Below are 27,954 nucleotides of genomic sequence, written 5' to 3'. Positions count from 1 at the left end.
CACACCTTCCTCACCCACACAGCACACACCTTCCACACCCACACTGCAGGCACCTTCCTCACTCACCCCAGCACACACCTTCCTCACCCACACAGCACACACCTTCCACACCCACACTGCAGACACCTTCCTCACTCACCCCAGCACACACCTTCCTCACCCACACAGCACACACCTTCCTCACCCACACAGCACACACCTTCCTCACCCACACAGCACACACCTTCCTCACCCACACAGCACACACCTTCCTCACCCACACAGCAGATACCTTCCTCACCCACCCCAGCACACACCTTCCACACCCACACTTCAGATACCTTCCTCACCCACACAGCACACACCTCCTCACCCACACAGCACACACCTTCCTCACCCACACAGCACACACCTTCCTCACCCACACAGCAGATACCTTCCTCACCCACCCCAGCACAAACCTTCCACACCCACACTGCAGACACCTTCCTCACCCACACAGCACACACCTCCTCACCCACACAGCACACACCTTCCTCACCCACACAGCACACACCTTCCTCACCCACACAGCACACACCTTCCTCACCCACACAGCACACACCTTCCTCACCCACACAGCACACACCTTCCTCACCCACACAGCAGATACCTTCCTCACTCACCCCAGCACACACCTTCCATACCCACACTGCAGACACCTTCCTCACCCACACACCAGATACCTTCCTCACTCACCCCAGCACACACCTTCCACACCCACACTGCAGACACCTTCCTCACTCACCCCAGCACACACCTTCCATACCCACACTGCAGACACCTTCCTCACCCACACAGCAGATACCTTCCTCACTCACCCCAGCACACACCTTCCACACCCACACTGCAGATACCTTCCTCACTCACCCCAGCACACACCTTCCACACCCACACTGCAGACACCTTCCTCACTCACCCCAGCAGACACCTTCCTCACCCACACAGCACACACCTTCCTCACCCACACAGCACACACCTTCCTCACCCACACAGCACACACCTTCCACACCCACAGCAGACACCTTCCTCACCCACACAGCACACACCTTCCTCACCCACAGCAGACACCTTCCTCACCCACACAGCACACACCTTCCACACCCACACTGCAGACACCTTCCTCACCCACACAGCACACACCTTCCTCACCCACACTGCAGACACCTTCCTCACCCACACAGCACACACCTCCTCACCGACACAGCACACACCTTCCTCACCCACACAGCACACACCTTCCACACCCACAGCAGACACCTTCCTCACCCACACACCTTCCTCACCCACAGCAGACACCTTCCTCACCCACACAGCACACACCTTCCACACCCACACTGCAGACACCTTCCTCACCCACACAGCACACACCTTCCACACCCACACTGCAGACACCTTCCTCACCCACACAGCACACACCTTCCTCACCCACACAGCACACACCTCCTCACCCACACCTACAGACTGACCTTCCTCCCCCGGTGGTCTTCGTCCTCCTCACACTCCCGCCCGCTGTACTGGTTCTCCTGCAGCAGTGCCTTCAGCTTCCGTAGCCGTGGCTTGCACGGCCGCAGTTCAAAATACTTGTCCAGCACAGAAATAACCTTAATTAAGAATTAAGAAAGCAGGAATGAAGATTTCCTTATTTTGTAAGAAACTCATGCACAAGACAATACTTGTTGACCTACTTGTGTTTATGGAGAAAATACAAGGACAACAAAATGATCTCTAAAAAGTATTGATGTTAGGTTGTCTTTGATTAAAATGAAACAAAAGAAACAGTTTCCAGAGATTCTTTGCAAAAGTAAGTCAAAGAGTTACTCCCATTTCCTCCTTGATTATCCAGAGTATCATATCTCTGTCTCATTCTGATAAATATGTATTTAAAAGGCTTGAAAGTTCCTGAATATCTGGTCTCTTTTTTTATTATAAAAATGTCTCACTTCAAACATTACTTTGTCCCCTGCCAATTCACCACCGTAGCTTTATTTCGGAAGTGACCTAGCCATCTTCCATCACTCATCGAGGTTGCTTTAATTCCAAAATCAACATCTTTCATTACCGACACTTGTTAACCGACCCAGCAGGAATTTATTGAATTCTAAGTTTTATTGAACAAGATGTAATATTTTGGTTCAGCAGATCCCATTTTTTCAAACACCTTACATCATTGTACATGTCAATCTGCCATACCCCACACCCCACACCACTCCCCCTTTTCAAATCCTGGATCTGCCCAGGCACTTACCTTGGTCTGTATTTAAGAAATAAATGATGAGTGGGAGTTGTTTATTGTAACAATAAAACACTGCAGGGAGAATAAACCATGAGGGGCGCAATCCCTGCAGTGTTTTATTGTACGATAAACAAGGACCACAAGTTGTTTATTTCTTATATGATTTTTTGTTTTGTTTGTTGTTTAACGCCGCACTCAGCAATATTCCAGCTATATGATGGGGGTCTGTAAAATAATCGAGTCTGGACCAGACAATCCAGTGATTGGCATCATGAGCACCGATCCACGCAATTGGGATCGATGACATGTATCAACCAAGTCAGCATGCCTGACCACCTGATCCCGTCAGTCGCCTTCTACGACAAGCATAGTCGCCTTTTACGGCAAGTATGGGTTGCTGAAGACCTATTCTACCCCGGAATCTTCACGGGTCATTTCTTATATGAGATATCAACATCATGTGTACAGTGTCTTTAAGTATGGTGATAAAATGTACAAGCTCTAAAAATATTTACCCAAACTGTAATAATAACAACTCTCTGAATAGAAACCGACCTCTGAAATGTCAGACAAGTCCATTTTATGAACAGATGGGTTAAGTTTGGTACTTCCCACATATTCTCTCTTTGATTATCTGAACCTTTTCTCCTAATACCAGTTTTCATATCTCTCCCACTTCTGGATGCGACTATTAGGCCATTGCGTTTATCTACGTTGCCCAGCTACATCTTTGGAGAAAAACTCACAAGACACTTCCCTCTAAAAAATAACAGTATCCAATTTTCGACGTCATCAAGTTGCAAGCGCACGTTCGAATCTCCAGAAATGATGCCATGACAGTGAGTGAGTGAGTGAGTTGGGTTTAACGCCGCTTTTAACAGTATTCAAGTCATATCACGGCGTGTCAGCTTAATGTGGGAGGAAAGCCCGAAGTGATGCAGGTCTTAGACGTTTACCACTTCGGTGAAACACACGAGCACGGGTATGGTGCTGACAAACCTAGAAACATAATTGGGGCGAACCGGGATTCGAACCCACAATCATAGGTTTCTGGCGTGCCCAAGGGACGCAACTCTGCACAGCGAATCGCGGCGCCTTATGCAACTGGGCCACCCGTGCCCCCGATGCCATGACAGAACAATGTTTTGATCATGAGAAAAACACACGCTTCATTCTTTATTGTTCTTTGTGATTAGCTATGTTATATGTACATGATGTAAACAACTTGTGAAAAAATGTCAAAAACATAATTTGGGGAGGATAGGTGGAATTGTGCAATTTTAGGCTAAAAGCTTAATTATTACACCAAAAGCACAATGGTCGGCCTCTCTGCTTCAGAAAAATTTTCTTCAATCATTTCAACATCCATATTCTTTTGGGGCTCGCAAATTTTATGTCCATGGGAAACAATATTTTGCGCCCAGTAAAACCCTGATGTGCCTCAGGGATCTAATTGATCCCAAACATAACCTGAGCATCCCTTTCCTACCTCTCGGTACTGGAGCTCGTGGGGAGTGTCGGTCGGCAGGTCCGGCCCATGCTCCAGGTGAGGGAGTATCAACAATGAGTTGGACGTCTCTGCTTCCTTCATCTCGTAGGTCTTGTCTCGTGTGCACAGCACAGCGCTGTCATCTTTGTCACCGCGGATAACGACCCTGAACACACAACCACCTATATCATCAACAATGATAACTCGGACGATCTTACTTTAATCACACTAGTAGTTTAAATAGTGCCACCAGCACTAATAACAGGAATTTCGAAAAAGTTACAAACAGTTTTAAAAATCACTAGAAACCAAAAGGAAATATCTACATATTGATATATAAACAGAATTCATCAATATCTGTTAAGGCAGGGATGGGTAACTTGGGTACTCAGGTTGGGCTGGTCCGGAACAGGACCCTGGTACCCACAGGACTACCCGGACAAGTGGTTAATCACGTGATATATTGTTCAAATACAATAATAAAAGTTACTTATGTTTGCTTTTCTTTCTGACTATGCATGCATTGTTTCTGACATTTTTGTTTGAGTAAAGACAAAGCTTCAGTTGACTTCAGTGTATGCTCAATCTGATCGTTTTATATGCGTCGCTTGTGTGTCTGTTTGTTTTTTGTTTTAACGCCACACTCAGCAATATTTCAGCTATATGACAGCGGTCTGTAAATAATCGAGTCTGGACGAGACAATCCTGTGATTGATATGAGCATTGATCAACGCAATTGGGATACGATGACATGCATCAACCAAGTCAGCGAGCATGACCGCCCGATCCCGTTAGTCACCTCTTACGACAAGCATACTCACCTTTTACGGCAAGCATGGGTTGCTAACCTATTCTAACCCGGATCTTTATTGTATAAATATATTATCCCTATACATCCCTATATATAACCATGTATGGTAGACGTGCACAAGGCTGTGAATTGTCCCAAACACTGCATCTCAATATACTGCAATACACGTATCTGTATTGCGATTCGTATTGCAATATATTTGGAGCTAAAGTGTTTGGCAGTGACTGACACTGATTGTACACGCAGATCCTATTTTCTACATACTAAAGTAAATATTACCCAACATGGTCAGTGGCTGCCATTTTGTAGTCATGGATACAACGGAGGTAACATTATAAGAGAAAAATCACTTACACATTTCCTGCTGACTTGTCAAGCAATTTCAAAGGGAAACATAATTTGCAAATGAATTTCTGCGTAGATTTTAGGTTAAATGAAACAAATAATAACGAAACATGTCATATCTTTGTTACACAATATACTTGAAGACAGAAAATATATTGCAATACAAATTATTTGGCACAAAGTGCTTTGTTCTTCACGTGTGCATCATCTTCCTGAGGCAAGGGAATTAACTGACTGTAAAAGTCCAGTTTTTCACCCTTGCCAAGGCTGGAATTTCTGAGCTCGATTATAGTGCCACTGGTGGCTACTACAAGTAATGTTCCTTCTATATCCCTCCTACTGACCAATCAGATTCCACCTCTCATGTCACGTGCATTTGCTTCAAACAAAATGGTGGCACCCAGTGAAGACAATCTGATCATTGCTGATCTATAATCAAGATTTATATTGTAATAAAACAGGTCTTACTTCACGAGGTGCATCAAACCACATGAGCACCTTGATTATAAACATGAAAAGATTTAGAAAAGTATCTGTTGATGCAAAGTTGATGGAACACATGCTTTGCAAATTCTGCAATTGGCCGAAATCAGCGTGGCAGTTTACGAACCGGATGTTAATTTCGTTATGCGATTTTGATAGGACTATGCATAGACGCATTAGTCCAGCCAAAATAGAACGCCATAATTGCAGCCGAGTTTGGCAGGGGTGGAAATTGGTCTTTTATAGTCAGTTAACACCCTTGCATCAGGAAGATCGGTGTGTAGTCTACTGACCTGTCTCCCGCCATGACACTGTCCAGGACGCTTGGGTCAAGCTCCAAGAGTTTAAAGCGTTCGTTGTCCAGTGTGTTGGAGAACACGATGCACTGGGTGCGACTCCGCAAGTCACATGCCTGCAGTTTGGCGTACTCCAGGACGGACAAAACATCCTCCTGAGATCTGCACCCAAAAACAAACATGCCATTTAAAAAAAAACTTTTCACCAATCAAATGACTATAAAATACACATAAGGATGCAACTCTACACAGAAAATGTCTGCCGCTAAGACGACCAGGCCACCCGTATCTGCCATTAGTGCATTAAGTTAAGCTAAAGATAAATTAATAATCTAAATATTTAACATTCATCCCTTAAATATTAGTCTGTGTTAACATTGATCCTTTCACAAATTTGCTAACTCCGATGAGCTAGTCTCTGCAGTCAGGGCAACTGGCCTGTGATCATTCCTCTATTGTTCTCCTCGTGATCACCACTCCTGTCTACCAAGAGCACCACCACTGCACTTCACATCAGGGTAAGTATATTAAGTTATTACTTTATTTATCTGGGAAATTAGATTATGTAATTTAGTATCTTTATTCAGAGCTCCAGATAAGCTGCGTATCTGCATGAAATACGCATCAGAAATGCAGAAATACACAGTAAAATATAATCCAAGCGTATCAAATACGCAACGAACATTACAGATACGCTACAAAAATAAAACTTGTGCGTATTATCAAAATATTGTGAAGTAACCCTGTGTATTCGATTAGCAAATCAGCAACTTATTTTGAAATTATAAACGGGAATTCCGTCAACCTTGCCAAACTCCACGATGACAGTTACATCATGATCATTTGCCATCACACTTTCTTGTGGAAGTATCGTTGTATTTTTGAGTCCTATAAAGCTCTCGAACCCACACGACACCAGTTTGCAGGGACTAGATGAATAGTGTTTTTAAATATTTAACTTAAATACCCACATGTGTAAAAACTAGCTGTTAACAGAAATTTGAATACGCAGATAGAATTACTGATACCCAATGATTTTAAAATGCATGGGTAAAATACCCACAACACCAAAAGCTTATCTGGAGCTCTGTTTATTAGTATTGTATATGTTACAGTCAATGTGTACAATGTGATTAACTCAGGCAATTCATAAAATGCCTAAATATTTCAGTCATGTTACAACTTGACCACAAAACTGTCCACTTATTTGACAGATTGACTGAGAAGTTCAAAAGGGCTTAAAAACATAACAATAAACTTATAATGCCAGGATTGGAAGCATGTACATTCACTTTGGTTTTCTTTTAACCCAATCATTTTCAGTCACTGGAATTTGTTATCATAATGAAATAAACGGACAGTTGTTTCAGTAAATTTGTACAATAACTGAACGATTTAGCCTTTTTTGTAAATTGCCTAGGTCACATTTTCCATCATTTTACACATTGGCTGTAACATAAATAGTATTTGGCTAACAAAGCGGTATGCTATTGTGTAATACAACATAGCTCTGCGATAAATCGCAAAGAATAATGAAAAACAAAGCATGGTTTTTTTCACGATACATTGTTCTATCACAATGTCATTTCTGGACATTCAAACATACACGCGCCACTAGGAGACATCATAAAATTGGACGCTGTTAGTTTTGAGTGTGGTGAGTTGTTCCCCTTAGATATATCTGGGCATGTATAAACGCAATGGCCAAACGATCCCATCCAAAAATGGATGAAATGTGACAATCTGTTTTGCAAGAAAAGGTACAGATAATCCCTGTTACAATTGTGAGAATATGAAGGAAATTCCAGACTTAAAACCCCTGTTCATAAAATGGACTTGTCCATTTTACTGTATTTCAGGCAGTAATCATTATCTAAATATTCATGAAGCTTGTAAATTGTACTATCATCCTCGGGGAGGTTGTAAATAATGTTGAAATCATTACAATATAGAACTGTCGAGTCCCAGTTCATCAGTATTTGCCTAGATTCTGGCACCCAAAAGTCCGACCTAAACGTATCAATATACTTGATTAGTGCTACTTAGCCTAAAGTAAAAAGGTCTCAGGGTGAGGAGCGAAAGAGTCCCCCAATACAAGGCCCAACTCGTGCCCAATGAAGAGTTACTTGTTCACGTGCACATAATTTTAAAAAGACAAAATAGAAATAAATCGTTTAAAGAATTATTAGATAAATCAGAGACTTCATACACAGATTGTACATCTGTCATATATTGTCGGGGCCAAATAATGTACTGAGAATGTACACAGCTCGAATCAGTTTATAGTAAGTTAGAGTTACCTTTCCCTTAAAAAGTATCAGTCAGGGGACTTCAGCTTTTCATGTCCATTCGACCAATCATTTAGTCGCTGCCTATCCACAAACATGTGTGTTTCTCTTGAATAATTTTAAGATATATATCTGGTCTCAGAAATATAAACACAAACCTGCCACCACGGATTTCCGAATCCGCATTCTCTGACTCGACTTCCATTTTTCACAATCTCGCGCCAAATTTGTAAACATAAGGTTTCACGTAAAGCTAATATATGTCATGTTCCCCGAACTAACTTCATACTAATGTGCCCTGATGTGTATCACTTATATCAAAATTACATGAAAAACTGTTAAAAAGGTGATATGATGGAATACGAAACCTCAATAATCCGCCCACTAAGGTCAAAGGTCATAGCCTTGTTTACAATTGAGCTCGCAATCAGCTGGAAGGTGTTGTACGATCAACATGCTCCGAAGGCAGAGATCAAGGATTGAAGCTTGCAAATACAAAATACTTCTAGTTGGTGAACAACTAAGGTAACCTAATTATTTTCGATTTACATAGCATGGTAAATGGTGAAAATAATATATTTATAACTACACCCAGTCGATGATTATTATATTATATACTTAATGCAATGTGTAAGTGCAGTGGGTAAAATGTGTGGGTTTGTGGGACTCAGGGTCTGTTATCAAGCTATTGCAACATGCATTCTTTTTTTTATGTGAAGAAAATGTAATCAAGATCTGACACATGATACATTGCTGTTGTAAGTGATGAAATAAAGTGTCGATAACCCGTCCTATTCCATCGTTTTCTACCAAACAAAATGGGTTAGGGATCATGGATATTTTGGAGGATAATTTTTTTGTCGTGAAGACTAGGCACACAATTTCCTAAAAAAATATTCCATAAAATATTCATGATACCTAACAGTTTTTGTTCAGTATATAACGATGGAATAGCATACTTTTTCAACAATAATCGCAAAGATGAACTATATTTTATTAAATAACAGCGTACATTTCTATCATCAATTTATTTCCTCACATCGACAGCTATGTCACCTAAACAAAGTAAATGAAATGTCATTCGAAAACCTTCCTGGTGACAGTCAAGTGGTTTGTTTCGATTCGCCAGCATAAGGAAACGGATATCTAATGTGAGTTATAATTATGTGTAAAACCATGCAAACGCGATTTCAATAAGTCTGAACACGCAATGATCTGCCGTCATTCCAGAGTGTTAATGGCCCGCGTAGCCAAGGGTAAAGCAGTTTGAATATTTTAAATATACTTAACATGAGGCAAATGATGTTGGAGCACGATTTGAGTTTGTAGTTTTTGTGACTAATAGTTAAGCAATATCATCGTGACGCTGTTTTACGAAATAAGTTATAGTTATCCATAATGATTTGCAAATATAATAATATATTTGAAGCTTGTCATTATCCGTTCGGAAGGAAATACATCTTTTTAAGTTGTGTCGTATCATGAAAAGTGTCTTTCTAAGTATCATGAAAAGTGTCTCTCTAAGTATCATGAAAAGTGTCTCTCTAAGTGTCATGAAAAGTGTTTCTCAAAGTATCATGAAAAGTATCTCTCTAAGTGAACAATGTGAAGGACGTTTAACCCGAGCCTTCTCCATCCTCTCTCAACCCAGACACAGCTGTAGAATATATGTAGACAAAGTTGCATCTACTTTTCTATTAAACTGACTATGTTTTAGCATATATTCTGGATTCTAATTGTAATGCATTTTGTTGAATCAAGGCGTTGGTTTTGATCAGATTGCATAAATATATGAGAATAGAGAATAACACAATAAAAAAGATCAAATTATTTTTCCTCAGGAACAAACGATTGAAATAAGTACAGGAGTAAGAAAATCAGAAGCTTTCAGAAAGAAATGTACAGTCGAACCTCGTTGTGTCGAAAAAGTTCGAGTTATCCGGGGTAAGAGACATCGGGGAATTTTATGCCAAATTTGCATACTTGGGACTCCCAATGCGTTCGAGACAACCGAGAATTCGACACATTCAAGTTCGACACAACGAGGTCCGACTGTATATCATGTTAGTGTAGACATTGCTTCATAATCAAATCTAGGTATATGCATATATGTTTTGGACCCGTGAAGATCCGGGGTAGAATAGGTCTTCAGCAACCCATGCTTGCCGTAAAAGGCGACTATGCTTGTCGTAAGAGGCGACTAACGGGATCGAGTGGTCAGGCTCGCCGACTTGGTTGATGCATGTCATCATGTCTTAAAATTCATACTCTGTACGTTAGTCATTTTTCATAACCATGACGTGAGCGAGGAAGACATTTATCATTTTCACTCCGTTTTAATGTTTTAGGAAATACATAAAGTGTTTTGATAGTGAGTGAATATGATTTTACGCCGATTTAATTATATTCCAGTAACATATTTCATGACACCAGAAATGGGCTTCACGCATTATAACCAAGAGGGAAATCGAACCCGGGTTTGCGGCTGACGGCGAACGGTTTCAACCACTAGACTACATCAGCACCCTTCATAGACTTGAGCACATATGTACATCATAGCATTAATACATAGTGTATTACCTAGGTGTGGAAATGTTGTTATATACTGGAACATTTTTATTTATTTATTTATTTATTTATTTATTTATTTATTTATTTATTTACATTTGTCAAAGTAATTCGTTCATATTTGGATATATCATAACAAGATTCTTAAGACCCGAATGACTTGTCAGAAAGCCGATATGCTTCATAATCCTTTATTCAAACAATCAACATGCCTTGTCTGTGGATTCAGGCAAAGCGGAGATTACTAACCCTTTAAAACAATTGGCTTGAGAAACGCTGATTCACGTTGCAAAGTTCCCCTATCTGTTCGAGAGTAGGTGCGTGTATCAGTAAGTCAGTGGTCAATATGATATATATATATATGCGCTGTGACACAACACGCCCACTTGTCTATAACAGATCTATAGATACAACCAACTCACTCTGTACGGGAGAGATCGGGTTGTTATCAACAGGTAAAGTCGACCCCGTTATAAGACCGGCTTTTGTTCTGGGTGTGGGCATTATAGTGAGCCAGTGACTTACAGTTTGAGTCGCTTCGTTATTGTTTCACCAATACCGTCTAATGTTTCACTCTTGAATCGCATCGCTCACCCTTGAAATTGACAGCCTGAATCCCGAAAACAACTTAACCCAAAGGGGCGATCGGGTAGCCTAGTGGTTCAAGTTTTCGCTCGTCACGCTAAAGACCCGGGTTCGATTCCCGACATTGGTACAATGTGTGAAGCCCATATCTCGTGTCCCCCGCCGTGATATTTCTGGAATATTGCTAAAAGCGGCGTAAAACCATACTCACTCTCTCACTTAACCTAAATCTCAAAAGCATTGAGAAAAGGGTGCGATTTAAAGTTAAATTACTCAACAAAATACCCTCTAAATAGACCCCTTAATCCTTGGCATCCCCAAGAACGCGATCTGTATGAAGATCAAAGCGTATTGAGTGGGTGAGTTGGGTTTAACGCCGCTTTGAACGGTATTCCAGTTATATCACGGCGTGTCAGCTTAATGTGGGAGGAAAGCCCGAAGTGATGCATGCAGGTCTCAGACGCTTACCACTTTGATGTCCATGGTTATGGTTCTGACAAACCAAAACTAACGTAAATCAAGGCGAATCTGGGATTCAAACCCATAGTATCATATTTACTGCACGTACACGTATGTCGCGTCCTTTTTGGCCGTCATCGTCTTCTGCCAACATCTGGACCGACGAAGCTGCAACTTGACATACACATAGACTGTCCGTGTTTGATGATGACTAACATGAAACAAACAAGAAATGGTTATTCGATGGTGATGTATTTGATACGGGAATCATGGCTGTGTTTTGGACCTTAACTTTGAACTCTTTGGTGACTGTTTTCGGCCTGGTTATGTTTGTAATGTTTTGTTCAAATACAGTTTTCAAGTGTATACGTTTTTTGGCCGGCAGTTTATTTCGACCAGTGGTGACAGAAAGTTAAACGGTGCTGATCCATTGCTTTGGTTTGTTTATTAAAAACTGGACAATAGAGACTTTATTTTATCTTAAAAAATAATCTCAAAGGTACGGTAGTTAAAAGTTTGCTTGTATAACCATGTTTTTCAATTGGATTCAGTTTAGTCAATTTTTAAAGTTTTGACGATGTGAACAAAATTAGATGTTTTAATGCTTCTCGGAAAATGTTAGTTGAAATTATTTAAACTTTATATCGATATTATCACAAAGTCTTTAATTTGGATAAAATCATAATTTTGAGTTTTTGTTTAATAATTGGGAAAAATAAATTGTACACACAATTATTGTTTCCATGCCTGGTTAATATTACGTGCATTGTCATCCAGTTATGCAGAGAACCAGAGACAAAATATGAAATACATATGTATGTCGTTAGTTGGTACTTGATGTTTGAGTCGCATGTTTGTAATTGTAATTTGACCTTTATGTCAAAGGTGACATGTATACTTGGCAGATTAAACGCTCACATGTGTTGAGTCCTCGCGTGAGGGGGAAAATTGTTGGTCACATGACCTTGGTACTTCGACCGAGTGAATGCTGTCGCTCTATCTCAATAAACGGTGCATTTTCGTTTCCGGAATGTGAAAATTTAAATTTCCGCGTTAATGTTCAATCCTCTTTCCCCGCAAACCAAACCATCCGGTCAACACTAGTTTAAATTTATTTCAAGTTAACTTCAACAGAAACAAAATTAGAGAACTATTTATGAACAGATAATTATGTGATTATTTAGACTTTGTACCAGACGCTGTTTTCTTCTTCTACAGCGTTAAAAATGTATCTGTAATTAAACCTTGATAGATCAACTTTAAAACAAAACAATGTTATCTATAACAAATATAACGTCAACGCCAGAGAATAACCAGTCTCGATTGTCCGCCGAAACAGATTTAATTGGTCGTAAAAGGCAAACTAGCGATGAAAATTACATGAAAGGATCACTGAAAATCAGTGATGACACCAGGTGTTCGCGAAAGTAATGTTTCTTCATTATTGTTACCAAACGATATATCGCTCAACACTTTGAATTTTAGAAATCTCAACAATGACTGCATATAAAGTATTTTTGTTATCACACGCTCCAAAAAGAGAAGTGGTTTGTTATGTAATAACCATAAGCCCATATATAAATGGCAATAATTAGATCAAAGACAAATCTTTCAAAATGTTCAAAAATGTCATGGAGGAAAACAGTAAGCAAAATGCACGTGCAAGTTATGGCATTCGTAACTCGTGGTAGGGGCTATAAAAAGGCAAGTATAAGCCAATAATATGTCATTCAATTGTCAACATTTTTCAAGTTCGAAAATGCCGAGAAATGCCATAGGACGTATCCAAAGAGGGGAATCGCAGTCATCTGTTGCACGCCACTTCAACGTCCACCGCAGCACCATTTGCCGCCTTTGTGACCGATACACACAGTTCAATTCCACTGCAGACCGTCCGAGAACCGGCCGACCAAGAGTTACCATCCCTGCACAGGATCGCTACATTCGACTGTTCCACCTACGTCAGCACAATGCCACAGCTACGGAGACTGCAGGGCGCATCCCTGGTTTGAGGAGGATATCGGACCTGCGACGTGTTCTGACGTTGACGTACACGTCGATCGAGTTCATCCCAGAGGTGTTCGATTGGGTTGACATCTGGAAATCTAGACGACCAGGGCAAGGCGTTGATGTTGGCGTTATGAAGGTAGTCTACCGTGATGAGCTGTGTGCGGTGGAGCGTTGTCCCGTTGAAACAACTCCCTCTGGCGGTCAATGATTGGAAGAAGGTGAGGTTGAAGAATTTGATTCATGTAGCGATTTGCTGTCAAATTTCCCTGAACCACAACCAAGTCAGATCTCGTGGTGTAGGATATGGCCCCCCACACCATGACACTACCGCCACCGAAATTGTCGAATTCACGTACACAATGTGGGGCAAAACGCTAATTTCGACGACAATAAATACGTTGTCTTCAATCTCGCCGTTGACGAAGAAATCGTGATTCATCGCTAAACCACACTCTGTAAGGTATGGCGCCAACGCAAGCGTCGCTGTCGATGGATCTGATGCAAAACATGGACGATAACTGGTCTTCTGGGTCGGATTCCAGCCTCGCGAAGATGGTTCCTGACAGTCTGCTTATCACGCGTTGGCCAGATGTGGGAGTGTCTGCGGCGTGTTCTGACGTTGACGTACACGTCGATCGAGTTATAAGCAGAATGGCGCAGAATTCCGCAGGACAGAATTCGTACACTTATCCAGCCAGTGCCGAGGAGATGCAGAGCCGTGATTGCTGCCCGGGGCGGTCACACGAGATACTGAGTTCAGCGCTACCTTATGGCCTTATGTGACATGACAATGAACAGTTCTCAATGCCTTTGTACAACGACAACATGTGACTATCGAGCTCTAAAATTTCATATTTGTATCTATGTTATTAAATTAAATATATCGACTTTATTAGGAACAATACATTTACTAAAAATCAACCTATGCGTTGCGTTTTTGAAGAGTGTATATAACAATAATTAAACGAAATATGCTATTGTATGAGGTATGTGATGTGTTTCATGAAAAAAACATTTAAAAAGAAAGGAAAAACATCAGAGAATGAAGGTCAGTAATTGTGCTTGACTTGGTGAAGGGTCAACGTACTCGGAGCACCATTGTTAATTGTGAAGATTTACTTCACACTACTCTACCTTACTTCAACACACAAAAAGGTAATGCACTTTTAAAAGCGCGATTGCGCATCAGTATCTTTGTGTACCCCATGTTCTGAATCCTGACAAAGACGATTCGAATACAGATGAAGCAAACACAAATATCGCATATGTCCCAATGACGTAAGGAAAACAACACCTACATACAAAAACAGGAAAGAAGCTCAATTACCATAATTACCTCACAAGATTATCTCTACTTAGATACTGTTGACTGATAACAATCTGAATGAAAGATATTTAGACAAAATTGAATTGAACAATGAAATGCAGTGAAACACAAGAATTGTGAAAAAATGTTACATGTATATTTGGCAAGAAACTTAATATAATATTCTGTTGGTAACTTCAATATTATATAAATTGCATGCACATTTTGTGTATCATTTTCAATCAAATTAAAATAAACATTTCATCTTGTTGCAACATTTTGTTTACTTCCTCAAGGGAAGTAACATGAGACATGCATGACCACGTGTAACACAGGTCGCATGAATAATTCCGCAGTCATGAACTGTAAAGTGAATTAGTTTGTTCTTTCAAATTAAAATAAATATATAGCTATCTGTAATTTTAAAACATCTACAATCTTATATAATTTTTTAATTTGAAGTTTACACTTTTCCATTGGACGAGAGGTCGGTCACATGACCGCGAAATTGACGTTCATAAGTGTATACAGAAAATAGTAATATATACCTGTACCAAAACCAAGAACATGTGGCTATCGTGTGTAAAATTCAACGATGATCGTCAAACATCTTCCCGAGGCAAGAATTAACTGACTCTAAAAGTCCAGTTTTTGGAAAGATGAAAGATGGGAAGATGATCGTCAAATGAATGCGAATCTGGTTGTTTTCGAATGCTACGGCAGGACGTGCATGATTATGTCATAAGCTAGTATTACGTGTGTACGTTTACAAAATGTTCATACAGATTTATACGCATAAAGAAATATAAAGTAAGAAGTTAAATCATTAAAGTAAAACCTTATCGTCTGGCAGAGTGAGCGCACTGACGTCACACAATAACGGTACGATTAGATAATTAAGTGTCACAGTTTGACATCTCCGCCCTTTGTGACGGTGTCCGCCATTTGTAATTAAGGATTGCTGACTGACGGCCCAAGCGACATGCCAATGTCATGCATATTAAGTCTCAGCTTCATTATAGATAGATAAGCAAATTGTCAATCAGATAAAGACAATTTATGTCCATTCAAATGAAATTGTTTAATATTCATTGCTTATATTGTCCGATCAGAATAGAGTACGTACTTCTGTAAATGTATTCACTGCCATGTATTGTATGTTTGTACTGGTCTAAGAAAGAGACACGACCGGACGCCTGGTCACACTCTTGGTTGACTCTTACCAGTGTCCGTTAATAAAGGCTCTACATACTATAAGACTTATGTCCGATAACATATGGCAAGTCCGTGTTACGCCATTACTTCCTTAGAGGGCACGTCTAAGGCGCCGCGATTCGCTGTGCAGAGTTGCGTCCCTTGGGCACGCCAGAAACCTATGATTGTGGGTTCGAATCCCGGTTCGCCATGATAATGTTTCTAGGTTTGTCAGCACCATACCTGTGCTCGTGGGTTTCACCGAAGTGGTAAACGTCTGGGACCTGCATCACTTCAGGCTTTCCTCCCACATCAAGCTGACACGCCGCGATATAACTGGATTACTGTTAAAAGCGGCGTTAAACCCAACTCACTCACTCACTCATTACTTCCTTAACAATACCTATAAGTAAGTGGTATAAGAACAATTATGTGGAAACTTAAAGACAGAGTTGTTTGTGTAACGAATATTTTTATGCACATCAGTCATTCGCACAGAGATAAGTACATTGGTAACGTTTTATAGATTATTTGTTGATATGCTTATGAAATTAAACGTTAACCATCACAGATTTACGAGCGACAATAAAGTAGGTTTCAATAAATCTTTGACCATTTTTCCAGGCAGCGAAAGGAGTTTTTTCCTGCAAGTCAGTTTAATGTCAAACTTTTAGAGACCTAAATGAACAGTTTCATCGAGATTCAGCTGGAGCACTTCATCGTGTGGTCAGGCTCGGTGAACTGGCTCATTGCGTGTCATCGTAGACTAACGCTAAGTCTATGAAAATATATAATAATGACAGAAATAACTCTATTGAAATTGGAAAGGAGCCCCAGTAAGATGGGGATTCATAACCTGAAGGAAATCTAGACTTGCTTCTTTTAGATCTTTTGCATTACAGTAAGGGCTGGGCGGAATTGAAAATAATTTGGTTCAGAGACTGAGAGACAGAATACGTGTCATCGCACCCCGCCGACTTGGGACAATGCTAATAGTGCAAACCGACGGTTTGTCATAATAGTGAGTGAGTTGGGTTTAACGCCGCTTTTAACAGTATTACAGTTATATCGCGGCGTGTCAGCTTAATGTGGGAGGAAAGCCAGAAGTGATGCAGGTCTCAGACCTTTACCTCTTCGGTGACAAACCTAGAAACATAATCGGGGCGAACCGGGATTTGAACCCACACTCATAATTTTCTGGCGTGCCCAAGGGGCGCAGCTCTGCACAGCGAATCGCGGCGCCTTAGACGACTGGGCCACCCGTGCCCTCCTTTGCCATAATACCAATCACTAGCTTATTTACATGCCTTTTTTTTTATCTAAAGCTAGTCTCCCTTTAATACAACAAACGTATACTATTTTAGACAGCGTGAATCGTGAAGAATCACGGAATTCAGTGTATGTCTGATGTTCATTAGACTAACACACAGCCTCTGGAAATAAATAATTTTGATAGAAACAAACAACTCCATTTCATTTTAAAAGGAGCCCAAGTGACCCTTGGAAAGTCTAGACTTGTTTCAATAAGGGCATAGGCACTACAGTAAGGGCAGCATGGTGGGGTGGGGTGGGGTGGGGTGTGTGTGTGTGTAGGGGGGGGGGGGGGGGGGGGGTTGTTTCGGAGACTGTGAGACAGACTAGATGTTCATCTGTTAAGCCTATACTGTTTTAGGTTTCAGATGCATGTCCAACACGTTATAGAAGAGCGCCGCTTCCACTTTCGTACCTACAAGGCATGTTTCGTGGGCAGGGATGCCGTTGATTGGTTAATCCTCAACAGACATGCGCATACCAGGGATGAAGCTTTGATGTGCATGGGCTTACTACAAGACCAGGAAGTGATTCATCACGGTGAGGTTTAAGTAAACAAATGTTTATAGTGCACAATACCAATCATTTCTAAACATATGGAGCCAAATTTAACAATTTTAAATTTAATCTTACTTCACTTATTTATCTTTTGCTATATTGTAGTCGTTGTTTTTAGTACTTGCCAATAAAGTCAGGGTAAGAATTGGTCAACATGTTTAATGTCTAAGTGAGTGAGTGTGGTTTTACGCCGCTTTTAGCACTATTCTAGCAATATCACGGCGGGGACACCAGAACTGGGCTTCACACATAGTACCCATGTGGGTTCATAGAAAGGGCTAGGGAGAAGGGGAAATAATATGGTTCGGGGACTGTGAGAGAGACTAGTACACCAACCACTCTTGTTTCCATGGTACTGATATTTCTATACACATCGTGTAAAAAACAAAAGGGTTGCATGGATATACGGTACAGGTGGCTATGTTAAAAACAAGTTTCCTATATTGCAGTGTGTGACGATCACTCGTTCAAGGACGAGCACCTGTATTACCGCTTCCGCCGTGACGACGACACGTACCTACAGAACAAGGATCTCAGAGCTTTCTTCAAGGGCCTGCATTTGTTTGACAAGTATGTTTTCAATCTTCACAATGAACGCACCTGCCAGAAAGACACGCAATAATAACTGCAATACCAATATCTCCAGTTTCATAACGACATATATGAAGTCAAAATATGTTTAATGCCGCTATGCGAGTTATATCGCGGCTGGTCAGTTTATCGTGGGAGAAAAGCCCAAAATGTCTCAGAAGCTTATCATTTGGTGAAACCCACGGCTACAGGTATAGGAAAATAATCTGGGTTTCGAACCCTCGTTCATTTGATCCTGGAACGGCTAAGGGACGCAACTCTGCACATTAAATTGCGGCGCTTTAGACCAAAATACACCATTGCAGCTTGGTCGATTATAGATGTCGACCTCCAGTTTTCCGGACGGTCATATTTTTCTTCTTTTAAGCAGCTACCAGACCAACGAAGCGATCTCGGGACTCTAACGTTCTGCGTAACTTCTATATTTAAGCATTTCATAAGTCAAGGTTCCCCGGCCGCACTGGTTGCTGCCGACCTGAATGTTTGCTTAATATCATCTTGCGTCGAATTCAGTCTTGTTCCGGCGGCATGTGAATATTCGTGTCTTGGGCCAGGCAAACCAGTGGCTGATAGCATGACCACCGCCATGGCACACAATCGGCCATGTCATACATAATCACCATGGTCACACAATCCCCTGGGGATACGGAGTGAACGAATGGGAATGGTTTTAAGCAGCATCGATTGTCCAGCACATTATATTTCCATTCTTTATCGTGATAAACTCCCTGAAGTCATTCGCTACCATAACTTCGTTTTGAGCCCGATTTGAAAGGCGCGACGCTTAAAATAGCTGTCCAATCAAATTACTCGCGGAAGAATATCTTTGCTAAGTTACTGATGAGGAAACTAGATATAGTGACGTCACTTCCGAAACAAAGAGATTTTTTATGAATTTGGAAAAGGTTTTGTCTCTTTTATTTAGGTGCTTTTAGCAATAATCAAGTATCGTCACGGCAGGGGAAACACGAATGGACTTCAAGCAATGTTTCTTGATGGGAATCAAACCCGGTCTTCGGATCGAACCTAACCCAAATTCCTTGTTCTGATCTATTGTGACCATCCTCGATTACCCAGCGTATCCAATTATCGTTCCGTAATGATGTCATATATAAGCTGGATAATCGAGGATGGTTGTGACCCGACGTTTCTGCGGTTCCAGACTGCTGGCAAGTCGCGCCGTCCTCCGCGACTTCCACGTCCCCGGTGTCGTGTACCGGGACAGCTTCATGGGCCGCGAGCTGATTGACTGGATGCAGGAGAGCGGGCTGTCAGTCACGAGGGATGCGGCCATCAAAGACTGCAGGGAACTGCTGGAGAACGACGTCATCAAACATGGTGAGCTGTACATCAAGTGTTGAACAATAATCTGTAAACCACTGTCGACCGGTCAAGCAGTCGCCGTAGTTAACATCATGTATATTGTTGTCGTCACTGGTATTAACAATACAGTAGAAACAGTTTTTAACGTTTTCACATATTATCGTCACGTAAATGAAACGTTCAGGATTAGGGTATTCATTGAATGCATCCCGATTATGTCCAAGTGGCGAGTGAGTGAGTGAGTGAGTGCATATTGCTTAACGCCACTGGGACGATGGGGTAGCCTGTAGTCCTTACGGGGGTGGTGGGGTAGCCCAGTGGTTAAAACGTTCGCTCGTCACGCCGAAGACCCTGGTTCGATTCCCCAAATGGGTACAATGTGTGAAGCCCATTTCCGGTGTCCCGCGCCGTGATATTGCTGGAATATTGCTAAAAGCGGCGTACTCACTCACTCACTCACTGTAGTCCGCGCCACCTGAAATCTTATCCCGAAATATCAGGATAATTAATTAATGATATAGCTGCATATGTAACAATACTTATAAAGTAAAAACAAGCTATGCCGACGAGGACTAGTGGTTAACGCGTTAGTCGTCACGCCGATGGCCCAGGTTCGATTCCCTACATGGGTACAATTTGTAAAGTCTATTTCTGGTGTTCCCCGACGTGACTTTGGCTGGAATATTGCTACAAGCGGTGTGACACCATCCTCACTCACTCACTTTACCCCTGATTACAGTTGTGTTTGCAGCGATGTGTAAATCATTTGGCATTTTCATGTACTGTATGGCAAAGTTACCCATTGCTTTGAGTGCACGTGAAGCCATGGATAGTATTTGTGGAAGCTGCTTCTTGTGCTTTGTACCTTGGTCAGGCAGGGAAAGTTGTTATTATTGGGACTGCGCTTATCGGAGGCAGTAACAGTGAGTGAGTGAGTTGGGTTTAAAGCTTTCAACAGTATTCCAGTTATATCACGGCGTGTCAATTTGATGTGGGAGGAAAGCCCGAAGTGATGCAGGTCCCAGACGTTTACCAATTTGGTGAAAGCCACAAACATGGGTATGGTGCTGACAAGTCTAGAAACATAATCATGGCGAGCCGGGATTCGAACCAACGATCATTCTGTTCACATTCATGATGTTATGGTCGGATCCATTAACCAAATAATACACATGTATCAGGTCTAACTTGACATTGCACCTGCACATACCCTGACAGACACACCCTATGCGGAGACCATGCAGTAACTGTGCCGCGCTCTTCACACGGTGTTAACTGGTTCCAAGTAAACACGCTGTTCTCGTTCCTGTTCCAGTTACAGACGACTACCACTTTCGGGACGACGACCTGATCTACCAGTTCTCCATGGACTTCCACCAGCCCTACCTCCTCTCGGACATCCTCTCCTTCCGCCGCACCTCCTCCTCCTCATCTTCCTCGGGCTTCACGAGGTCCTCTGTCGAGCTGACCGTTCTCAGGAGACGCTCAACACCCGGTGAGCACACTCAGTCAACTAGTGTGCGTACATGCGTGCGAGTGTGCTTATTTAAAATTCAAAATAAAATACATTGCTGAATTTGTTCTCACAACATGATTCTTTTTCTATGCGATGTTACGAATGAAACATCGTGAGAACGTGTTTCGCTTTAAATTTAAAATACATTGGACTATACACTCGAAATGCAAGTACTTTCGTTTGTAAACTGACAGTCGAAGAATAAAACAAATAAGAAATTGTTTTTGATTGTAATGTATGTGATACCTATCGTAGTTGTGTTTTGGACCTAACATTTGCAGTGTTTCGGCGACTGTTTTCAGACCAGTAACGTTTTCATAATGTTTATAATTTATTTGTCAACTATTTTTAAGATGACCGTATTCGACGTAATAAGCGCCCAGGGCGCTCTCAAAATTAGAAACAGGGGGCTCTTATTAGAATATTATTTTCATGAGAAAAAAAAGAGTTAAAAGATAAATTTCTTGGTTTATGCTGACAGCCTGAAATGTTTATGTACGACAGATATATTTTTCAAGAATTTAATTGCCCATAATTAAGTGTGCGTATAACACATGAGTGCGTATTATACGCGAATAAATAAGTCTTGTGTTCATTGATCAATCGGAATGGGTGCTAATTAGGATTGTTCACTGGCCAATATATTAGCAAATATAGCCGTGGGCGCTTATTAGAGCGGGGCGCTTATTACGTTGTGCTTTCTTTTGCCCGACAGCTTACCATATATAAATAACATAATTTGATGTTAAAAAGATCATTCATGATTGAAAAGTCTACGCTAAATTGGACGGGCCCTATTTATACGAAGCAACGTTAAGAAGAAATGGAAGCCAATGAGATACTATTATTTTAAAGGAATACATCTATCTCTATACTTCCAGTATCAATGACATCTTCTCCTAGATCTGCTGCCGATGACTCCTCGGACTCAAGTCGGAACTCTCTCCCCTCGCCATATCCAAGTCCTTCCGAGTCATCGGCAGACGACATTCGAGACAGATTCCACTCTGGATCCTTCTCCGCTGATTCCACAGACACCCTTCAGCCAAAGTCAGGTAGGTGCAAAAGCAGAATCGGAATATAATAATTCACAATGAATAATTTAAAACTAGTGGTTCCCCCGAAATTCAAATGGCTATATTTTTACCGCAAAGGAACGAATACTGGGAGTTATCTCCCCTTTTTGAGAGATTTCATTTATATCGAGAGAGGGTGTTTACAAAAAGGCATACAATTTTATTGTTTTAGTTAGAACTCCAGATTCCTGGTTTTGTTTTCAAGTACAGTTGCAGTTGGACAGCATATCTTCTCTGAACAGACAGCATGTCCAGCGAACTATTAAATTTCCTTTTAAAAACCTTGGGCATAATTATTTGTTTCTATTTGTTTATGACACAAATGAGACAGATGTGAGATAAGTAGTCCGCCAAAAGTATTACGGTGACGTCACTGGTTGTATTTGCAGTGTTGTTGCGCAACGTCACAGTGCAGGAACTTGAGGACCCCGACACGCCCTACATCAAACACACCGTCAGGGTGAGTCCGGCCATCACTACCCCCGGGGAAGGGGAAAATAGATATCCTACTCAGACACAGTAAACTGTGCCGACCAGTCCTTGTTTGATCCCATTAATGTCGAACACCAGGCTGGGTAACAAAAAATACCATCCTTAACGTCTTTTGGTATGACGCAGACGGGGATCGAACCACCGACCTTCCGCTCTCCTGGCAGACGCTCTATCCACTAGACCACGCAAGCGGTCACGTTTTGACCAAGACTATGGTATTTATCAAAATATGATGCAGTTAATATTTTCATTAATTTCCAGATTAAAACTCTATTTTCTATCTTTTGAAGAAGTAACCAAATGGCATTCTTTATATGGCCATGCCCATTTCGGATGTCCCCCACTGTGATATTGCTGGGATATTGCTTAAAGCGACGTAAAACCATACTTGTCCAGGCCTGTGACATCGTGGTGGTATTTAGGTGCAGGCAGTGTATCCTCTTCCACACTGCCTCAAGGGCTCTGCACACTAAACCAGCGCAGTGCGTCGGTGCGTTTTCTTTTAACCCACATTTGGCACATCTACCCGAGGCAAGTGAGTTAACTGACTTTAAATTCCTGGGCTCGATCGTAGCGCCACCAGTGGTTATTTAGGAGATAAACCTACTGTGTTTTGAAATTTGATGTAGTCCCACTGTAGAATAGATACCTCTTTATTATAATTTTGAACCGAGCGCTTTAGCGCGAGGTTCCAAATTATAATAAAGAGGTATCTGTCGTGCAGATTTCGGTCGATTGCAGGATTTGCAAAGCATGTGCACCGCCAACTTCTTGTCAACAGATATTTTCCAAGTCCTTTCATGTTTTTTTATCAAGGTGTTCACGTGATTTGATGCACTTCGCGATGTAAGACCCGTTTTATCACGATATAGAACTTGATTATCGATCAGTACGTCTTGACTGGGCGCCGCCATTTTGTTTGAAACAAATGCAAGTGATACGATAAGTGGAATCTGATAGGGCTGTAGGCGAGGCTTAGAAGGGACATAACTCGTAATAACCTCTGGTGGCGCTACGATCGAGCCCAGGAATTCAAACCAAGTTCGGCAAGGGTGTAAACTGGACTTTTAAAGTCAGTTAACTCACTTGCGTCGGGAAGATGTCGCGCTGTCGCTGCGCTGCGTTAATTCAGGCTGATTATCTTAAAACAACTAGAGTGTGTTTTTGGCTGTCGACGGCTGCGCTGCGCTGCCAAGGCGCTGGTTTAGTGTTGGGGGAGCTTTAGACTAAATGTTAGTGACGGATGAGCCCGGTTACATAATCGTCTGTATTCCAGATGTATTAGCCTCTCTTTACATGGCATGGGTAACACATTTGCAGATGACAAGTGACTCTGTAGGATATGGGTTCGTCATCCGAGGGAACAGTCCCGCCTACGTCCAGACCGTCGACCCCAACGGCCCAGCTGCCGCTGCCGGGATCAAGGTACGTCTTGTGTGACTGGGTGACGAGTCAAAGTATGGCATGTTCGACTGGGTGACGAGTCGAGGTACGTCATGTGTGACTGGATGACGAGTCAGGGTTTATCATGTGTGACTGGATGACGAGTCAAGGTACGTCATGTGTGACAGGGTAGCGAGTCAAGGTACGTCATGTATGACGAGTCAAAGTACGTCATGTGTGACTGGGTGACTGGATGACGAGTCAAGGTATGTCATGTGTGACTGGATGACGAGTCAAGGTACGTCATGTGTGACTGGGTAACGAGTCAAGGTACGTCATGTGTGACGAGTCAAAGTACGTCTTGTGTGACTGGGTGACTGGATGACGAGTCAAGGTATGACGTGTGACTGGGTGACGAGTCAATGTACGTCTTGTGTGACTAGGTGACGAGTCAAGGTTTGTCATGCGTGACTGGGTGACGAGTCAATGTACGATTTATGTGACTTGGGAACTGAGTGATGGGACCAAAGTGCGCCATGTCTGACACGACTGGGTGACAGGGTCAAGTTGCGTCATGTGTGACTGGGTGACAGGGTCAAGTTGCGTCATGTGTGACTGGGTGACAGGGTCAAGTTGCGTCATGTGTGACTGGGTGACAGGGTCAAGTTGCGTCATGTGTGACTGGGTGACAGGGTCAAGGTGCGTCATGTGTGACTGGGTGACAGGATCAAGTTGCGTCATGTGTGACTGGGTGACAGGGTCAAGGTGCGTCATGTGTGACTGGGTGACAGGGTCAAGGTGCGTCATGTGTGACTGGGTGACGGGATCAATGTACGTCATGTTTGATTGGGTGACAGGGTCAACGTACGTCATATCTGTCTCGACTGGGTGGCGGGGCGAAGGCACGTCGTGTTCACTAGATGGCGGGATCAGGGTGTTCATTTCTAACGGTGTGGCGTGACCAAGGTACTAGAAACCCTCTCAGAACCCTAATATCCGGGTTAGAATTGATCTTCACAAACCAATGCTTGTCAGAGGCGACTAACGGGACAGGGTAGTCAGTATCGCAGACTTGGTTAATGCATGCCATCGTATCCCAGTTGCGTAGATTGATGCTCATGGTGGCGATCACTGGATTGTCTGGTCCAGGCTCGATTATTTACAGACCTTGCATATAGCTGTGCGCGGCGTTAAACAACAAACAAACAAACCCAACAGAGGAAATACGGACAAACAGCAGCAACTCATTATAATACGGGCATATTTAATCATTGTCTTTATCTGGACTCTGAATCAGTCATTTTCAATAACAAAACAAACCAACAAGAAACCCTCACATCAGTGAAGTTAACCCTCTCCTGTCAGTAACGTTAACTCTCTATCCAGTTAGCCCTCTCTTTATCATTGAAGTGAATCCTTTCTCTTAACCATTTGTGCGTAACATGAGATGAATCGTTTGTCTAAATTCCAAAAGGATAGACACATCACATGTGTCAGTGGATTGGTTTTATTAGAAATAGGAACATCACTGTACTGCCTTGGCCAGCTGATAGTCCTGGGTGCCGTTGCACAAAGCTATCTTAATCTCAACAGGCGTAGCGCTACGGCTGTTTTGTACACCTGTACCTCAAAATATGTGCCGTCTCGTTATAATCTGGAGTCATTCGTGACTAACTCGCGTTATTCCGGGACAAGCCGAAAAGCGACTCTACCCCTCTCGTGGCCATTTTTGCGACTGGGTTCCGTCTAAGCGCAAACGGGCATATCTACAAGAATTGTCAACTCGCTGCGTAATGATTCACGTATATCTCCTCCATATTCCATATATATTCCAGATGCTATTGACAACACATCGGGATTTGCATTATTATCCAGTATAGCTGAACAAATTTAAAGGTATCTTGAGTATATCCTTAAATGCAAGACAAATGTAAAATCAAACATTATTCCTGAGGGATTCTTTGAGCGAAGTAATTAAGAAGTCTTACGCGCATTCTGATTAGTATTGTCGTATTTTCGCACATTACATTCATCGATATTGGGACGAGTCTTCTTGCCGGTTACGGAAAGGGGCGAGTGGTGACGAATGAATCTGGCACAATCTCCAGAGTATACCCAGACAATGGAAGCCAGTAACTTTTGTCCGGGATCACGGGGGTCACACTCGTCAGAGCGTTTGCCCTCATAGCCGAACAATCACCTCGCCTGTAAGGGCAATGAACTTGCAACTTATAATGGGACCCCGTTTACAGATTTCACTGGTACGTGATCAATACCAACCCAATCTCATTAAAATCAGATCTTAGTTTTCGCTACCGCTAAACAAATTTAGCGATAGCGAGAACTAAGATCTGATTTTAATGAGATTGATACCAAACATATCGCTGTATCTTACATTTGCGTAAACACCAGTAGCATAAAATCACAAATGTTTTCACGATTGCAATGTGAAAAAGTCTCATCTGCACGTCTTTGTTTTCACGCCAGGTGCGGCAATTTATCTACTCTGTCAACGGTAAGAACGTGCTTCGAATGGACCACAAGAGCGTGGGCAAGCTCATTCAGCGGAAGATGGGGATGGTGTGTATAGTGGTCATGACCCACAAGCGAGACGCTGCGGACTCCCGGTGATGTTCGCCTCATTTTTTGATGGACACATCATAAACACTTAAACCATTGATCCCGATGCTGGTCGGAAAACACGACAAAATGGGTACACTCTGAACAGGATCGACCATTTCTGCTGAAAATAGTGTTCTTTGCAGTAGCGGAAAGGGCCGAAGATTGCCGATTGGGCTCGTCGGTCTCTCTGATTTGGTTGATCACGTTTCATCGTACCCCAACCGCGTGGATCGTTGTCAACAGCGTCAATCACTGGATTGTATGTTCAAGACTCGTAATTTGCAGGCCGACAGCTGGAACGTACACACACATTCCATGCCGGGAATTGAATATTTCGGCAGGGTCATAAACCTTAGATTAACACGGTCGAGTGTAATGGATGAAGACAATGGCCATGAAATTGAATTCAAAACTAGATGTCTGTTTCGAATTTTGTGTAATACATGAGTATGAGAGAAGCAACATCGATGTCAATACATCCCGTCTTAAAGGCTTTGTGTTTGGGTTAACGCCGCTTTAAAAAGAATTTTCAGCAATACCAGGTGCCAGCTAAATGTTGCAGGAGAGCCGATAGTGACACACGGAGTGGACGTTGACCAATTTGTTGCTGACGGACGAAGGACCTTAATTAGTGCGGATCCTTGCACGGTCAAGGGGCTCAACTCTGCACAGCGCCTTTGACCCGGACAGTGGGCCCTGATACACGAATAGCTTAATAGTAAAATACGTTTCCCCCCTGAAAAATAATACATGGTTTTGTTTCATTTTTTTTCTGAACCTTTCATTTGTTCTTAATCACTTCGTCCAAGTCCACCTTATGGTAGGTCTCTAACATAGGCCTTGTTCCACAAATCGATCTTGACGCGACGACGATGGTAAGCCCATGTCGATGTGTGGGAGTTACTATCACCTTATAGAGCGCCAATATCACTTTGTGGATCGGGCCCTGTATAATACTGTGTGGGGCTTGGCAATGCATTGGTGGGGGAAGCTT

General features: G+C 42.1%; 2 protein-coding genes across 3 annotated transcripts in view; one reads left to right on the top strand and one right to left on the bottom strand.

The window, feature by feature from the left end:
* The window catches only part of LOC124133212 (sister chromatid cohesion protein DCC1-like), a 31,281-nt gene extending 23,083 nt beyond the window's left edge, over nt 1-8,198 (bottom strand). The window contains exons 1-4 of one of the 2 annotated variants that reach the window (XM_046497512.2): nt 8,125-8,198; nt 5,676-5,840; nt 3,744-3,909; nt 1,488-1,622 (exon numbers count right to left, since the gene is read on the bottom strand). In XM_046497512.2, coding sequence (XP_046353468.2) covers nt 1,488-1,622; nt 3,744-3,909; nt 5,676-5,840; nt 8,125-8,171 — 513 coding nt within the window. In that variant the 5' untranslated portion in view covers nt 8,172-8,198. Of the gene's footprint in view, nt 1-1,487; nt 1,623-3,743; nt 3,910-5,675; nt 5,841-7,887; nt 7,969-8,124 lie in introns of those variants that run through there. The other variant, XM_048400519.1, reaches the window with a different exon arrangement.
* A 174-nt stretch (nt 8,199-8,372) lies between these two features.
* Nucleotides 8,373-27,707, top strand: LOC124133211 (DEP domain-containing mTOR-interacting protein-like). Its single transcript, XM_046497511.2, has 9 exons — nt 8,373-8,491; nt 17,761-17,939; nt 18,407-18,527; nt 19,711-19,886; nt 21,187-21,366; nt 22,269-22,442; nt 22,853-22,923; nt 24,276-24,380; nt 26,826-27,707. Exons 1-9 carry the CDS (start codon nt 8,421-8,423, stop codon nt 26,967-26,969), a joined length of 1,221 nt encoding a protein of 406 aa, XP_046353467.2. The 5' UTR covers nt 8,373-8,420; the 3' UTR covers nt 26,970-27,707.
* Nucleotides 27,708-27,954: the final 247 nt, after the last annotated feature.

The sequence above is a fragment of the Haliotis rufescens genome, unplaced genomic scaffold (genome assembly GCF_023055435.1).
Source record: "Haliotis rufescens isolate VD_foot unplaced genomic scaffold, xgHalRufe1.0.p SCAF_2, whole genome shotgun sequence".
In the NCBI taxonomy this organism is placed as follows: domain Eukaryota; kingdom Metazoa; phylum Mollusca; class Gastropoda; order Lepetellida; family Haliotidae; genus Haliotis; species Haliotis rufescens.
This window is presented reverse-complemented; position numbering and strand designations above follow the sequence as displayed.

What these genes read in the sequence shown, in the direction of transcription:
- LOC124133211 (XM_046497511.2), top strand. Translation starts at nt 8,421, where the DNA reads ATGCTCCGAAGGCAGAGATCAAGGATTGAAGCTTGCAAATACAAAATA. An exon ending in GGCCTGCATTTGTTTGACAA is followed by an intron (nt 18,528 to 19,710) that starts GTATGTTTTCAA and finishes CTGCGGTTCCAG; the next exon opens with ACTGCTGGCAAGTCGCGCCG. An exon ending in CACCCTTCAGCCAAAGTCAG is followed by an intron (nt 22,443 to 22,852) that starts GTAGGTGCAAAA and finishes TTGTATTTGCAG; the next exon opens with TGTTGTTGCGCAACGTCACA.